The sequence below is a fragment of the Aspergillus saccharolyticus genome, assembly GCF_003184585.1.
Source record: "Aspergillus saccharolyticus JOP 1030-1 unplaced genomic scaffold BP01scaffold_1, whole genome shotgun sequence".
NCBI classification, from domain to species: Eukaryota; Fungi; Ascomycota; class Eurotiomycetes; order Eurotiales; family Aspergillaceae; genus Aspergillus; species Aspergillus saccharolyticus.
Window position 1 is genome coordinate 797661 of NW_020290611.1, and position 13101 is coordinate 810761.

Consider the following 13101-nt stretch of genomic DNA (forward strand, 5'->3'; position numbering starts at 1 on the left):
CATCCCACGACAAGCACTACCTCAGAATCTACCACACGTACTACAACAGGACCAACCACCAGTACCACCACTCATCCAACCACCAGCACCACCACTCAGCCAACCACCAGTACCACTACCACTACCACCAAGACCGAACACCATCACCCAACTACCACCAAGACCGAACACCATCACCCATCCACCACAGAGACCGAACACCATCACCCACCCACCACTGAGAACAAAGACCATCACCCACACACCACAGAGAACAAACACCATCACCCAACCACCACAGAGATCAACCCTCCTCCCACAACCACCACAGAGACCAAACCCACTGAATGCAAAACATTCACCATCTGCGACACTCAAGTCTACAAAGCAACAGACAAATGGGACACGCAGGCCTGGTCCAAGCCCACCCAATTGTAATGACCCCACACCTAATCTTCGACCAATACATCTCCCCCAGGGGAGCTGGAGCTGCAGTCTATCAACTAGGCTCTACGCTCTGAGATTCAGTTGGAGACGGTGCGCACACCGTGGAGGATATCATGCACGCAAGGAAGGAAGTTTTAATGGGTGAGATCAGATCTCTTGGAATCGGGGGAGCATTCAACATGCTGTGTCTGGAAAAAAAAAATTCTTTCGTTCTACTGTTTCGTGATGTTTCTATCTTCGTCCTGTTCCTTAATGTCTAATATGAACGATCTCTTGCCTGACCAGCTGGGACAGAAGATCACATGTCACGAACGGGGGATCACCCAGTAAATACCGTAGGGATCGACGATGAGATCATCTGACTCGGCGAGAGCTATGAGATGTCCGCCGGATGGAGGGCTTAGTTAATGTCTGTGGTAGGGTAAACTAGGGTAAAACAATAGGAATCTGTCCATAAAGCACCAATTGGATGTCGGGGGGTACCTGGAACTCCCCGTAATAGGCTTTTTATCTTTCCGTGGGGACGAAGTTCGACTGATATATACGTTTCGAACGAATAAAAGCCCTTAACGAAGATGATGATGACGTGCCCGATCAAGCCGGCCTGGGCCGTAGGACAGCGATCTGTAGCCCTAATAGGATCGGTGCCGTGGTCGGCACTGTGATTTTCAAGGACACCCACCATCCTAGAATCAATTCTCCTGATGGGTCGTTCTGCAGCTTAGTAGGAGGTTCATCTTTAGAGACGTGATGAGTACTCACTGCGAGCATATTTCCAGCTTCCCTCGAGGCATCCCCAAGACAGTCATCGCAAAGTAGAAGCCAAAAGATAGACATGCACCTCAATTAACCCTATAGACTATATAACCGACCCCCCACGAATCCTCAACACAAACCCATCTCCCCAATCGCCTCCTTCGAAACCAGCCACCGATCAATAAATATACCGGAAATGCAAATTCTCGCGATCCGTCCGATCCTCAAATGCACGCGCCAAATGATCCTCCCCCTCCGCCGACCCATCCAGCCGCACCCCGTTCTCCCGCAACAACCGCTCCTTCTTCCTATTCTGCGCGATCAAGTAGAAGCGCAGGTAGATGACAGCCAGCGTCATCGCCGAGTAGCAGCCCAGGTGCACGCCAAAGGCGATGAAGTATCTAGGAGCGTCGCGGGTGAGGAAGACTTGCGGTCCTGTTTCATTCTCCAATCAGTTGAGCCCTAAAAAAAAGGGGGGGGGGGAGAAGACGGACCGATGGCATTGCCCACCGCCCACGAAACAAAGGTCGCCGCGACGACGGTGGATTTCTTGGTGGCGCCGGCGATGTTGCGCGTGACCATGGACAGACACAGGTTCTGGGCGGACCAGAATGACAAGGTGATGTAGTAGCTGATGAGGAGGCCGACTTTGGTGCCGAGGCTGTGGCTTTGGACGGTCATGAGGACGATGGTGCCGATGAAGGAGCTATCCACATCCATCCCATATGGTAGAGCATCAGTTATCCGTCGTTCAACCACACCACTTGCATTAATCGCGTGATCTGCCCCGACCACAAGAAGAGGGGGACATACGGAACAATAAACCCCAACATCACCAAAGTATTCTGCTGGAACCGCTTCACCAAATACGCACTGGTCAACAGCACAAAGATGATATAAAACCCCAGCACCATCGCCAGCAACTGCGTCTGCAGCTCGGTGAAATCAAACCCCGTGATAATGATGTTGGCGAACGCCCCCAGCCCGCTCGTCGGCAACGTCGTAAACACCTGGATGGCGCAGTAGCAGTACATCTGCGGATCCTGAAAGGCCTCCCACATCTGGTCCGCGCGGAAGGTCTTGTTCTGCAGCCCGGTCTGGTTGGCGCGCACGCGCTCCACCATGCGGTGCTTGTCTTCCTCGTCGAAGCACTTGGCTTTCATGGGGGAGTCGGGCATCCACCACAACACAAAGAAGCCCCAGAGGATGGAGATGCAGCCGTAGGTCAGGAACAGCGCTTGCCAGGATTTCAGGGCGGTGGGGCCGTGGCGGCCGATCAGGCTGAAGCAGTAGGCAAGCAATCCGCCGACGATTTGTTGGCCCCCGTTCATCATGTACCTTGTTTGAGTCTGTCTGTCAGTACTAATCCTGACTTTCCAGAAAGAGAGAGGAGAGTGTACCAGTAAGTCACAGTCGCAGCCTGCTCCTCCCGCTTATACCACATACTGGACAGCAGCACAAACGAGGGCTGACAGGCGGCCTCGAAGATCCCCAGCAGCGTGCGCACCGTCACCAGCCCGGCAAAGTTCTTGCACGCCGCGTGCAGTGCCAGGGTCATGCCCCAGAGGACGATATTAATGCCCAGGTACTTGGCAATGCGCACGCGCTGAATGATCCAGTTGGTGGGGTACTCGACGACGAGGACGGCGATGTAGATACACGTAGTGAGCCAGGAGTACTGGCGGCAACGCAGCTGTCAGTATTGCCCCCGTCTCATCTCATCAAGAAGGCTGGCTGCCAGGCGGGGAAATGGGAAGTACTGGACTCACCTGCTGCCCCACCAGCCCCGCATCCTCCCGGATCCCCATAATCGAGGCAAACGACATCGTCCCCTTGTCCAGCGCCTGCAGGAAGTACGTCAGAATCATCACCACCAGCACGCGGCGGTCGATCATGCGTCGCAGCCGTCGGCTGGTCGCCTCGTCGACCTCGACCCGGCCGCGCGCCGCGTAGGCCTGGATCTCCTCATCGACGCGGGCGGCGTCGACGCCTTCTTTTAGGTCGGTGGGGGACAGCACCCGCTCGACGTGGGCGGTGGCGTGCGCGGGTTTGTTGTCGTCGGTGGTGGGGTTGCCATGTCCGGGGGACAGATTCTCGGTGATATTCTCCGCCATGGTGAGATGATGCAGAGGAGAGGGGGTGGGAAGGTTAGAGGCTGTTCAACAACAGACAGAGCCGTCTTATATTGTTTGCAAGGGTAATGTGACCCTCCATCTGGTTTCCGATCTTGGTCATTCTTTCGCGGGGGAGGGATTTCACGCCAATGGAAATACAGCTGGTGGGGAGGCAAGTACCGGTGTTGGTCTGGTTGATCAGTTGATGCATCTCGCTTAGGATTTCATGGGATGATGCCGTGGGGATGGGGGTTTTTTCCCCGTGGAGAAGACGCGGGGGCGGGTCAAGCTGACGGTCACTGGCCAGTGGAAATATAGTATGTATTACCCGGTGGGTTAACCGGGGGGGAAGGCATTAACCCGAAAACGCGGGGAAAATGTCTTGGACAGGGAAAAGTTGAGGAGGGGGTTGCAACAGGCCAAGTTTTCGGCAGATTGCAGCCCGAGCAGTACTTGAGTGTCAAGTTAAGTTACTTGTACTCAATTGTCTGCCTGCTCTTCTTGCTTTAATCGTGACCATCTACCCAGCTACTTCTCAAAAACAACTCACTTAACTTACTCCCACGACAAAACAAAATGACCCCCCCACCCCCCATCCCACCCCCCCAAATCCGGGAGAAAATCGACCTCCTCATCACCAACCTGATCAACATCCACGACTCCACCGGCCAGTTCCTCCTCCACCTGCCCGACGGACGCATCATCGACACCAAATCCTGGCACGGCTGGGAATGGACGCACGGGATCGGCCTGTACGGGATCTGGAAATACTACGAACTCACGGGCTCCGCGACCCATCTGCAAACGATCCGGGAGTGGTTCGCCGCGCGCTTCGCCGAGGGGGGCACCACCAAGAACATCAACACGATGGCCGTCTTCCTGACCCTCGCCCACCTCTACGAGACCACCCGCGACATCACCTACCTCCCCTGGCTGGACGCGTGGGCCGAGTGGGCGATGCACGAGCTCCCGCGCACCCAGCACGGGGGCATGCAGCATATCACCTACCTGACGGAAAACCCCCAGCAAATGTGGGATGATACCTTGATGATGACCGTCCTGCCCCTAGCCAAGATCGGGCGCTTGCTGGGCCGCCCGGCGTATGTGGAGGAGGCGAAGCGGCAGTGTTTGTTGCATCTGCAGTATCTGTTTGATGCACGCTCCGGCTTGTTTTTTCATGGGTGGCAGTTCACCCCGTCTGACGACAACAACAACAACGGCAATCAGCAGGGGCATCATTTTGCGGAGGCCCGCTGGGCGAGAGGGAATAGCTGGATCACGATGGTGATTCCCGAGATCGTGGAGTTGTTGGAGTTGGATGCTACCGATCCCATTCGCGTGCATCTGCTGAGTGTGTTGGAGGCGCAGTGTGCGGCCCTCCGCCGATTGCAGGAGGCGGACGGCTTCTGGCATACCCTGCTGGATGTCAAGGATTCCTATGTCGAGGCCTCGGCCACCGCCGGGTTCGCCTATGGGATGTTGAAGGCGGTGCGCAAGCGGTACCTGCCCCAAGAGTATCGGGCGGTGGCGGAGCGCGCGATTCAGGCGGTGGTGGGCGCGGTGGATGCGCAGGGCGAGTTGCAAAACACCAGTTTTGGCACGGGGATGGGCGATTCTTTGCAGTTTTACAAGGAGATTCCGCTCACGGCGATGCCGTATGGGCAGGCGATGGCGATTATGGCCTTAGGGGAGTATCTCCGTGGGAGGGTGTATTAGAGATAGAATGTTAGAATTCATAGATAGATCATTGGTATCGACTGCGTGCATCGCATGGAGTACTAGGCATCGTAATTTTGCTCAACCAGCTACTGTAACACTACAACTGACTCTTCAACCACAGGGTCTGGGAATTACACCACCCCAACAACCCATGCACCCCCCACTCCGTCCCGATCCCACTGCCCTTGTGCCCCCCAAACGGCACATGCGGCGCGACATCGAAATGCGAATTCACCCAGACAGACCCCGCCTGCAGCTGATCGACAAGCCCCCGTGCGCGCTCCATATCCCGGGTCCACACTGAGGCGCTCAGCGCGTAGTCCGACGCATTGGCGCGCGCGATCACATCCGCCTCGTCTGACCATTTCATGAGCGGCAAGATCGGCGCAAAGGGCTCCTCCTGCACGACGCGCGAGTCCTCCGGCGGGTTATCCACCAGGGTCGGCGGGATGAAGTACCCTTCGCCCAGGTGCGCGGGCAGCTCGCCGGCGGTGATGGTCTGCAGTCCGGCGGCCTGCGTAGCTTTCAGGAGGTGGGTGGCCTTGTCGAACTGCATGCGGTTCTGGACCGGACCAAAAAAGGTGTCGGGCTGGGTGCCGTCGCCGACCTGGAGGTTGCGCACGAAGGCGGCGAGTTTGTCGCGGAAGACGTCGTAGATCTTCTCGTGGACGTACAGACGCTTGATCGTCATGCAGATCTGCGAGGAGCAAAGGAAGGCGATGATGCCGATCTGGGTGGGGGTTGGGTTTATGTTAACACCGAACCAGACAACACAATTCAACCAAGATCCAGCTTTTCACGGGAGCAGAGTCCACTGAGACATGATGAGACACCCCCCCCCCACCACAGCATCACCAAGAACCGGAAAATGACCACCCCACCAGAAGTAGAAACTAACACAAGAAAAACCGGGAAAAAAAACATACCTTCTGCACGACAGCATCCACATCAACATCCTCACACACAATGGCCGCATCATTCCCCCCCAATTCCAAGGTCACCCTCTTCAACCCCTTCGCACACGCCTCCATGACTTTTTTTCCCGTGACACTCGACCCAGTAAAACTCACCTTCTGCACCCCGGGATGCGCCGTGATCCACGGGCCCAGCTCCTCCCCGCCACTCAGCACCTGCACCACCCCGGGCGGGAAACACCGCGCCGCCAACTCCCCCAACTTCAACGCACAGTACGGCGTATAGGGACTCGGCTTCACAATCACCGTATTCCCCGCAAACACCGCGGGAACGATCTTGCCCACCGCCAGCAACACGGGGAAATTCCAGGGGACGATGGCAGCGCACACCCCGATGGGCACGTAGCGCTGCACGATCTGGCGCTCCGGCGTGTCTTCGATGATGGTCGTCGGCAGGTGCAGCGTCGGGATCTGCCGCGTCCAGGTGATCGCCATCTCGACTTCGATCTGCGCTTGACTGAGCGGTTTGCCCTGCTCTTGGGTCAGGAGTGCCGTCAACGTCTGCTTGTGGGTTTCGAGGAGCGAAGCAAAGGTTTCGAGGAGGGCCTTGCGGGAGGGAAGGGATGTGCGCGACCAGCTGGGGAAGGCGGTTTGCGCCGCGGTTACCGCGCGGTTGAGGTCGTCCGGGCTGGCATGTGGGACTTTGGGATTGGGGAGACCCGTGGTGGGGTTGATGCTGTGTCGGGTTTGGGGGCTGGTGAGGAGTTCGTTGTTGATGATGTTGTAAAAGTTCTGTAGGGAGGTGAGTTAATGGTGAGAGAAAGGAATTGAATGGGGATGGGATGATGGGGAAGGGGCGGTACGGTGATGTTGAGCGCCATGTTTGACGACTCGCGGTTAGCTACTGTAGTACTAGTATGATTGCTCTGACAGTATGCAGAGGGTGTTGTAGTACTGAGTACGAAAATATCTCGAAAGGAACCGGGGCACACACGGGATTTATATAGATAACCTCGGCAAGTGATTGCACAGCCCGCTCCTGCTCGTACACAACTAATTCTTCGGGTCCAAGAAAAAGGATCTACTAGTAAGCCGTGTTGGGACGTGTACTATCGACTTGAGGCTGGCAAATGGTACTTTTCCACTCCGCCATCATTGGATGCAGGTCCCGCATTGACTTTTGGCGATCGGCCGGTGCGGGGAAGTTCTTCATCTTTTGCGGCTGAGAGGTGGGGCCTGCGAGCCGGGGGGGAAAGACAAAGTAAAGACACAGATATGGAATATGTATGGGGAATTGGTAGTTATTCAGGTTTCACAGTGGTTCCACTTGGATGGATTATGTTCTTGATCTGCACTCCTCCACTGCAACATCCCGCAGAGAAATCCTCAATTGCTACCCTATACACTCCAGTCTACGAATTACAGTCTGGCTACCTCCCGGTTCAGATTGTACTCCTCCACCAATACATCTCCGCACGTCGCCCCCGTCACATACGCAGTCGCCTGCGTGTGGTTGTTGGTCAACACAGGCACCACGCTCATATCCGCGATCCGAAGATTGTCCACCCCCAACAGTCGGAAGTGACTGTCCACCACCGCGTCCCTCTCCCCCCGTCCGCCCATCTTCGCCGTTCCCGTCATGTGCCAGCTCGATCCCAACGTGTTCTTCCAATGCTCCAGAATGTCCGAGTCTGAGTCCGACGCCGGCGCAATCACCGTCTCAACCACGTCCTTCTGGAACGCCGGGTGGCGCGTCACCTCCAACGCATGTCGGAAGATCTCGATGCACGCACGGCGGTCAAACTCGTGCGACAGGAATTTCGGGTCAAACAGTAACGGCACGTTGGGGTCGGAGGATTGCAGGCGGACCTCACCGCTGGATTGCTCGTTCATTAAGAACACCAACATACAGATGTAGCTGTAATCCGGTGGCCACTCCGGCGCCACGAGATGCAGAGGGAAGTGCGTGAGGAACTCGTAGTGAGGCACCGTCTTACGTTGCATAAAGTCTTGCACGTCCGCCGGAAGAGCTTGGAACTCCCTCGTTCGCATCAGCCGGTCGGACTTGAGCCAGCCGGCAGCAATCTGACACGAATGCCGCGCCCAAGGGCCCGTGCCGTCCTGATTCCACCGGGCCATGGCGCTTTTCATGGCCGCAGGGTCGCCGAAGAACGCATTGCGGTCGTTGGTCGCGGGGTCGCGTTTGAAGCACAGCGGGGCGAAGAAATGGTCACGTAGACCCTTGCCCAGGGTGGAGATGTCCTTCCGCACGGGAATGTGGAATTGTTGAAGTTGTTCGGCCGGTCCGAGACCGGAATGCATCAGGATGCGCGGCGTGTCCAACGAGCCTGCGGTGAGGATCACTTCGCGGGACGCCAAATCTGCCGTGGCTCATTAGCTGTGGTACTGTACGGTACTGATGGGGATGATCCAAACGTACACTGTCTCCCATTGGATGCTACGCCTACAGCTTTGAGACCCTCCAAAATCACTCGTTGCACGGGCGCTTCGGTGATAACCGTCAAGTTATCGGGCGCCCCCTCAAGAAGATCCGTCGCGGTCACTCGGCGGCCTTGATGGGATGAGTTGATGATCAAGCCCATGCCGATCGGGTCGCCCGAGTTGTGATCCAGGTTTCGAGCCAGACCCGCCTGCTCGAACACGTCCAGCATAAGCGGAAGATCCTGCTCCCATTCACGGGCAAAGCCCACTCGCAATCCACCGGTAGATCCATGATGGATCGTCTGGGGAGCAGCATACTTGGCATGTTTGGGGTCGACAATGGTGCCGTCGAAGGTCTCCAGCCCGCAGAACCGTGCCTTCATGCGCTCCCAACCAAAGGTCTCGTCCCCAACGAGCGTGGCCCATTGATCATAGTCATCCCGGGCGCCCACTGTGTAGACGCCGAAGTTGATGGCACTGCTGCCTCCAAGTACCTTGCCGCGCGAATAATCAATTTGTCGCCCATTGCAGTGTTCCTGGGGTGTTGTCTTGTAACCCCAATTCATATCAGTCTGGAGGAAAGTCGCCCATCGCTGACCATCCACGCGCAGAGAAAGATCCTCGTTTCGAGGACCCGCTTCCAGCAGCAGGACTCGTGGGCGTTTAGCGGAACGAGCAAGATTCGAGGCAAGGGCGCAACCAGCCGGCCCCCCTGGCGTCGAGTTAGTTGGTGGAGAAATGTGAAGCTCGAGGGGGACTCACCCCCGACAATAACAAAATCCCACGTGTGATCCGTCGGCGAACTCATGCTGGGAATATTCTGATCGCACCTGAACGTCATAATCCACAAGCAGGTAATGCAGGGAAAACAGCTTTGGTTGAGTAACTTGAACTGTGCAGGGAGAAGGGCACCACCCGCACTTGCGGGTGCCGTGGATATAAAACAACTGGGAAGAGTGTGACCTTGGCTGGCGAGTCAAGCCTCTCCATGCGATCGGCAAGAGGTATAAAGTCTGACTCCGCTCACCTACTTATTAATCAGTTGAGTAGAGACATCCGGCCAAGAAGTCATCGTCGATACGACGATTGTCCGTTTCCGGAAAATGCAGCGACGAGGGGTATTTTCTGACCGCATTTATTTTGTGTGGTACTGTAGAGGCTCGAGGGATCGACATCCTCGATCGATGGGAAATCGAGAAGATCGTCCTCCATGAGAGACAAATTATGGAGACGAGCTCCAATGTTGAGAAACCAACCATGACGATCCGCGACATCACCACTAATTTTCCCCGCACAGCCTTGGCACACAGAGATGCATATTATTCATCTCCTCACCCTAAACAAGTGAACTGCGAAGTGTGGGTAGCTCTTCCAAGTTGTACGAACAATAAGATCCGGAGCCGGCTAGGTTGTCCTTGCCAGGAGTTGTGCATCCTCCTTGTCAGTTAGGCAATTCAATTTGGTTCTGGGACATTTCTAACCAAATACACAAGTGTGCGCACCCATCGTAAGCTGGACCCAACGGCGTGGTGGAATTAACCGAGACTCAGCAGCGGCATGGTATACCAGTACTAGTCACGGTACTACTTCATTTGTAAGTCGCAGCCGCCATGTTGTCTTGCGGTGATTGACAAGCCTGCGACTGGTTTTATATATGTCGTGAAGTGGAAGCTAGGATAAATCAGAGGGTCTATGAGCATACGATGACTCTCATCGCAACTCAGGGAATCTTGCACTCAGCCCAGCCAATCGTCCGACCGTGCAACAAACTCGGCCTGCCGTCAACCGTGATAGAGTGTCCTGCTATAATGATCATCCATATGGCGAGGCCCTAACACCTGCCTGTCTCAGAGCCAAGCGACTCCTCGGATACATTACGCATTGGCCGTTTGATGACTGCAAGGGTCGGTCCATCGGGAGATTATTGGGAGAGGCTGGCACGATTGGTGTCGTACTTGTGGTATATGCAGAGCATGGTCGCCGCGTGGAAAGTTGTGGGCCGACATTCAGACCCGAAATGTTACAGATTTCTCCTCTGGGGAAAGTTCGTTCTAGGCTCCAGCTTGGGGTGCATTGATCAGAACCAATGTCAGGCGGGGCCCCACAAGCTAATGAACATCGGTTTGACATGCCAGTGCATCGAATTTCGAACCCCTTTCTTTCATAAGCTCACACTCACCGAGTGACACAGACACAATAGAGTTGTCCCCTGGCATATGCTGGCCCATATTATTGATCCGACCCTGGCATCGGCTGGATCCGACCGAGATTGGAGACAGTCAAGGTTGAAACACGGGAACTCTCGGCGATTTGTATCGCTCGAAGAACCTTGGGTCTCGGGCGAGAAAATGCAGGCGGAAATAGATTTCGGGCGTAGAGATTACTGAGTTGATCAGGAGGAAGAACAAGAAGAAGAGAGAAGGGAATGGATGGATGGAGCCGGAAAAGCAGCAAACCAGGAACAGGGGCAGTTTGCCATGTGACTTGAGGATTGAGGACTGCCAGTGGCGGGCCTGGTCCCTCAGGCCCGCCAACACTGTTCATTCCTCCTCCTCAGGAGAAAAGAATCATCATCATCATCATCGCCCATCAGTGGCTCAACCCCGGACTTTTCCCCTTCTCTCCTCGCTCTGACTCCTGCCTTAGACCCTCTTTCAATCTGCTTTGCTTTTCTATCTTGCCACCATCGGCCTCATTCCATTCCACTGCTGAATACTCATTTACGCTTTCTCCCCGACTTCCCTACGCTGTTTTGGTTCCCCTCAGGCTTCTTATCTATCGCGATCATCAATTTACAGCGTACCCTGCAGCAACCCGGTGGCGACTGATTTCTAACCCCTCCCTCCGGAGTAGAAGAGGGATCGGTTTTCTTTCAATCACCTTTCCCGGTCGGATCTCCTTTCTGCAAATAACTTCTTCTTCTTCTTCTTCTTCTTCTTCTTCTTCTTCTTCTTCTTCTTCTTCTTCTTCTTCTTCTTCTTCTTCTTCTTCTTCTTCTTTTTCTCCTCTTCGCCCCTCTTGACTCCCTTGGGTGATTGAGTTTAAATAAACCTTCCCGCGACGCCATCTTGCAGCTTCTTCCCCAATTCTGACTTGCATCGCGTCTATCCGAGGCTCCCCGTTCTCCCCCTTCATTCTGCAGGAACGCCAGCATTTGCCGCCACTGTGTTTGCCCTGCCACTAGTGCACTGTTCAGGCACTTAAATAGAAAACCATCTGCTCGGAGGGGGAGTTCCGTGGCGGTCGGATCTCTAAGAACGCTTGGACAACACTGATTGAGGTTCAAGCAGGAGGCTGATTCTTCCACTTACCCGACCAACCCGGGTGGTCGAGCGTATTGCGCCCGATCGGCTGGCTAGTTGTGTGGTCTGGAACAATCAAGCATGCGAATGAGACTTGCACTTCCATCCTCAACGCTCCTGTTCGACTTTCGCGCTACAACTCTATGATCATGGCTCGCTGGAATTATCAAGCGGGCCTATGTTAGAGTTTCGCATATCGGACTTGTCTGCCTCACCCTCTGCCCTGGGATATCACAGTGGTTACGATTCATAAGTGCAAGTGTTTCTCCCTCTTGTCGGGCTGTGACCGGCGGCCGTGGTGATATCAGCGTCTCTCCTTTTGTCGTCATGTGGGACACTCTATCTACCCCCCCGGAGGGCCTTATTGGAGGCTACCAAGGGTCTAGTCTCGTTATCAAGATTTTGATGGCCGTCTTCAGTGCCATCGCCCTCTATAACGCAGTTGAACTTGTTATTCTCATTTTTCTCACCTTCACTCGCTACAGTGGCCTCTACTTTTGGAGCATGCTTCTGTCAGACGTGCTGGGGGTCATCCCCCACGCCGTCGGCTATCTCCTGGAGTTCTTCGCGGTGGGTCCATTGTGGTTCGCAGTCACTCTTTCGACAATCGGCTTCTACTTCATGGTTCCCGGCCAGTCAATCGTGTTATACTCTCGTCTTCATTTGGTGGTGCAGAGCCAAACGACTCTTCGCCGTGTCCTTGCCATGATCATCATCGATGCGATTATACTTCTGATTCCCACAACGGTCCTTACCTACACCACGATTTACATCGGATCGGAACCGATCATTCGAGGCTACAATGTGATGGAGCGAATGCAGCTGGCCTGGTTTTGCGCTCAGGAAATAGTCATCTCAGGCATATATATCTGGGAAACGATCAATCTGCTTCGACTTCGGCCGGAGAAGGATCCGCAACGACACAAAAGCATGTATGAGCTGATTGCCATCAATCTGGTGATCGTGTTGCTGGATGTGTCTCTTTTGGTGTTGGAGTATGTGGGGTTATACACTCTCCAGACGACGCTCAAGGCCGCAGTGTACAGCGTCAAATTGAAGCTGGAGTTTGGAGTGTTGCGTAAGCTGGTTTCCCTCGTCAACACCCGTCCCTCCGAGTCCAGCTCGACAGACCAGGATGACTTCCCCAATTTCGTCGATCCCGAGCAAATTACGGGTGATGTCACGCGAGCAGCGCCTCCCAGCCCACATACCCAGTCCCGCTATCCCTGGACCGCCCTTTCCATGGACAGCCTGGTTTTGTCCGAACGTAGAAGGCCCCTGTCGCAGTCATCGGAGGCTCCCCGGCCGCCCTAGTGCATGGCACATGCCGCTATCGAACTTGATAGTCCGGCGTGCCAGAAGTACCTTTTCTGAGGGCCTTCATTCGGCTTTCATTTTCTGACCTGTCTTCTGCCTCTAACCTCATGG

At 55.1% G+C, this 13101-nt stretch overlaps 6 protein-coding genes across 6 annotated transcripts; 2 read left to right on the forward strand and 4 right to left on the reverse strand.

Moving 5' to 3' along the window:
* Positions 1–1281: 1281 nt before the first annotated feature.
* Positions 1282–3540, reverse strand: BP01DRAFT_419933 (putative 2-ketogluconate transporter). Its single transcript, XM_025579434.1, has 5 exons — positions 2952–3540; positions 2583–2860; positions 1996–2520; positions 1677–1888; positions 1282–1617 (listed from the first exon to the last, which is right to left on the reverse strand). Exons 1-5 carry the CDS (start codon positions 3294–3296, stop codon positions 1361–1363), a joined length of 1617 nt encoding a protein of 538 aa, XP_025435801.1. The 5' UTR covers positions 3297–3540; the 3' UTR covers positions 1282–1360.
* A 332-nt stretch (positions 3541–3872) lies between these two features.
* BP01DRAFT_419934 (glycoside hydrolase family 88/105 protein) lies at positions 3873–5012 on the forward strand (the record flags this gene model as incomplete). The annotated part of the gene is made up of 1 exon (XM_025579435.1): positions 3873–5012. The coding sequence occupies one exon, from the start codon at positions 3873–3875 to the stop codon at positions 5010–5012; it is 1140 nt and encodes a 379-aa protein (XP_025435802.1).
* Positions 5013–5112: 100 nt separating this feature from the next.
* On the reverse strand, positions 5113–6933 carry BP01DRAFT_309844 (aldehyde dehydrogenase family protein; the record flags this gene model as incomplete). Its single annotated transcript, XM_025572398.1, has 3 exons — positions 6793–6933; positions 5942–6721; positions 5113–5745 (listed from the first exon to the last, which is right to left on the reverse strand). The coding sequence occupies exons 1-3, from the start codon at positions 6808–6810 to the stop codon at positions 5113–5115; spliced, it is 1431 nt and encodes a 476-aa protein (XP_025435803.1). The 5' UTR covers positions 6811–6933.
* A 415-nt stretch (positions 6934–7348) lies between these two features.
* BP01DRAFT_378431 (GMC family oxidoreductase) lies at positions 7349–9179 on the reverse strand (the record flags this gene model as incomplete). Its single annotated transcript, XM_025577060.1, has 3 exons — positions 7349–8310; positions 8370–9083; positions 9134–9179. The coding sequence occupies 3 exons, from the start codon at positions 9177–9179 to the stop codon at positions 7349–7351; spliced, it is 1722 nt and encodes a 573-aa protein (XP_025435804.1).
* Positions 9180–11081: 1902 nt separating this feature from the next.
* On the reverse strand, positions 11082–11753 carry BP01DRAFT_7011 (uncharacterized protein). Its single transcript, XM_025580038.1, has one exon. It carries the CDS (start codon positions 11504–11506, stop codon positions 11159–11161), a length of 348 nt encoding a protein of 115 aa, XP_025435805.1. The 5' UTR covers positions 11507–11753; the 3' UTR covers positions 11082–11158.
* On the forward strand, positions 11754–13076 carry BP01DRAFT_7000 (uncharacterized protein). Its single transcript, XM_025580035.1, has one exon. The coding sequence runs from the start codon at positions 12001–12003 to the stop codon at positions 12985–12987; it is 987 nt and encodes a 328-aa protein (XP_025435806.1). The 5' UTR covers positions 11754–12000; the 3' UTR covers positions 12988–13076.
* The last annotated feature ends 25 nt before the right edge of the window (positions 13077–13101 follow it).

Excerpts from the sequence above, each read along its gene's own strand:
- BP01DRAFT_419933 (XM_025579434.1), bottom strand. The coding sequence starts at position 3,296 with ATGGCGGAGAATATCACCGAGAATCTGTCCCCCGGACATGGCAACCCC. Across the intron at positions 1,889-1,995 it reads ATGTTGGGGTTTATTGTTCC|CTCCTTCATCGGCACCATCG; the intron begins GTATGTCCCCCT and ends GGATGTGGATAG. Across the intron at positions 1,618-1,676 it reads GGCGGTGGGCAATGCCATCG|GACCGCAAGTCTTCCTCACC; the intron begins GTCCGTCTTCTC and ends AGAATGAAACAG.
- BP01DRAFT_7011 (XM_025580038.1), bottom strand. The coding sequence starts at position 11,506 with ATGAAGGGGGAGAACGGGGAGCCTCGGATAGACGCGATGCAAGTCAGA.
- BP01DRAFT_7000 (XM_025580035.1), top strand. The coding sequence starts at position 12,001 with ATGTGGGACACTCTATCTACCCCCCCGGAGGGCCTTATTGGAGGCTAC.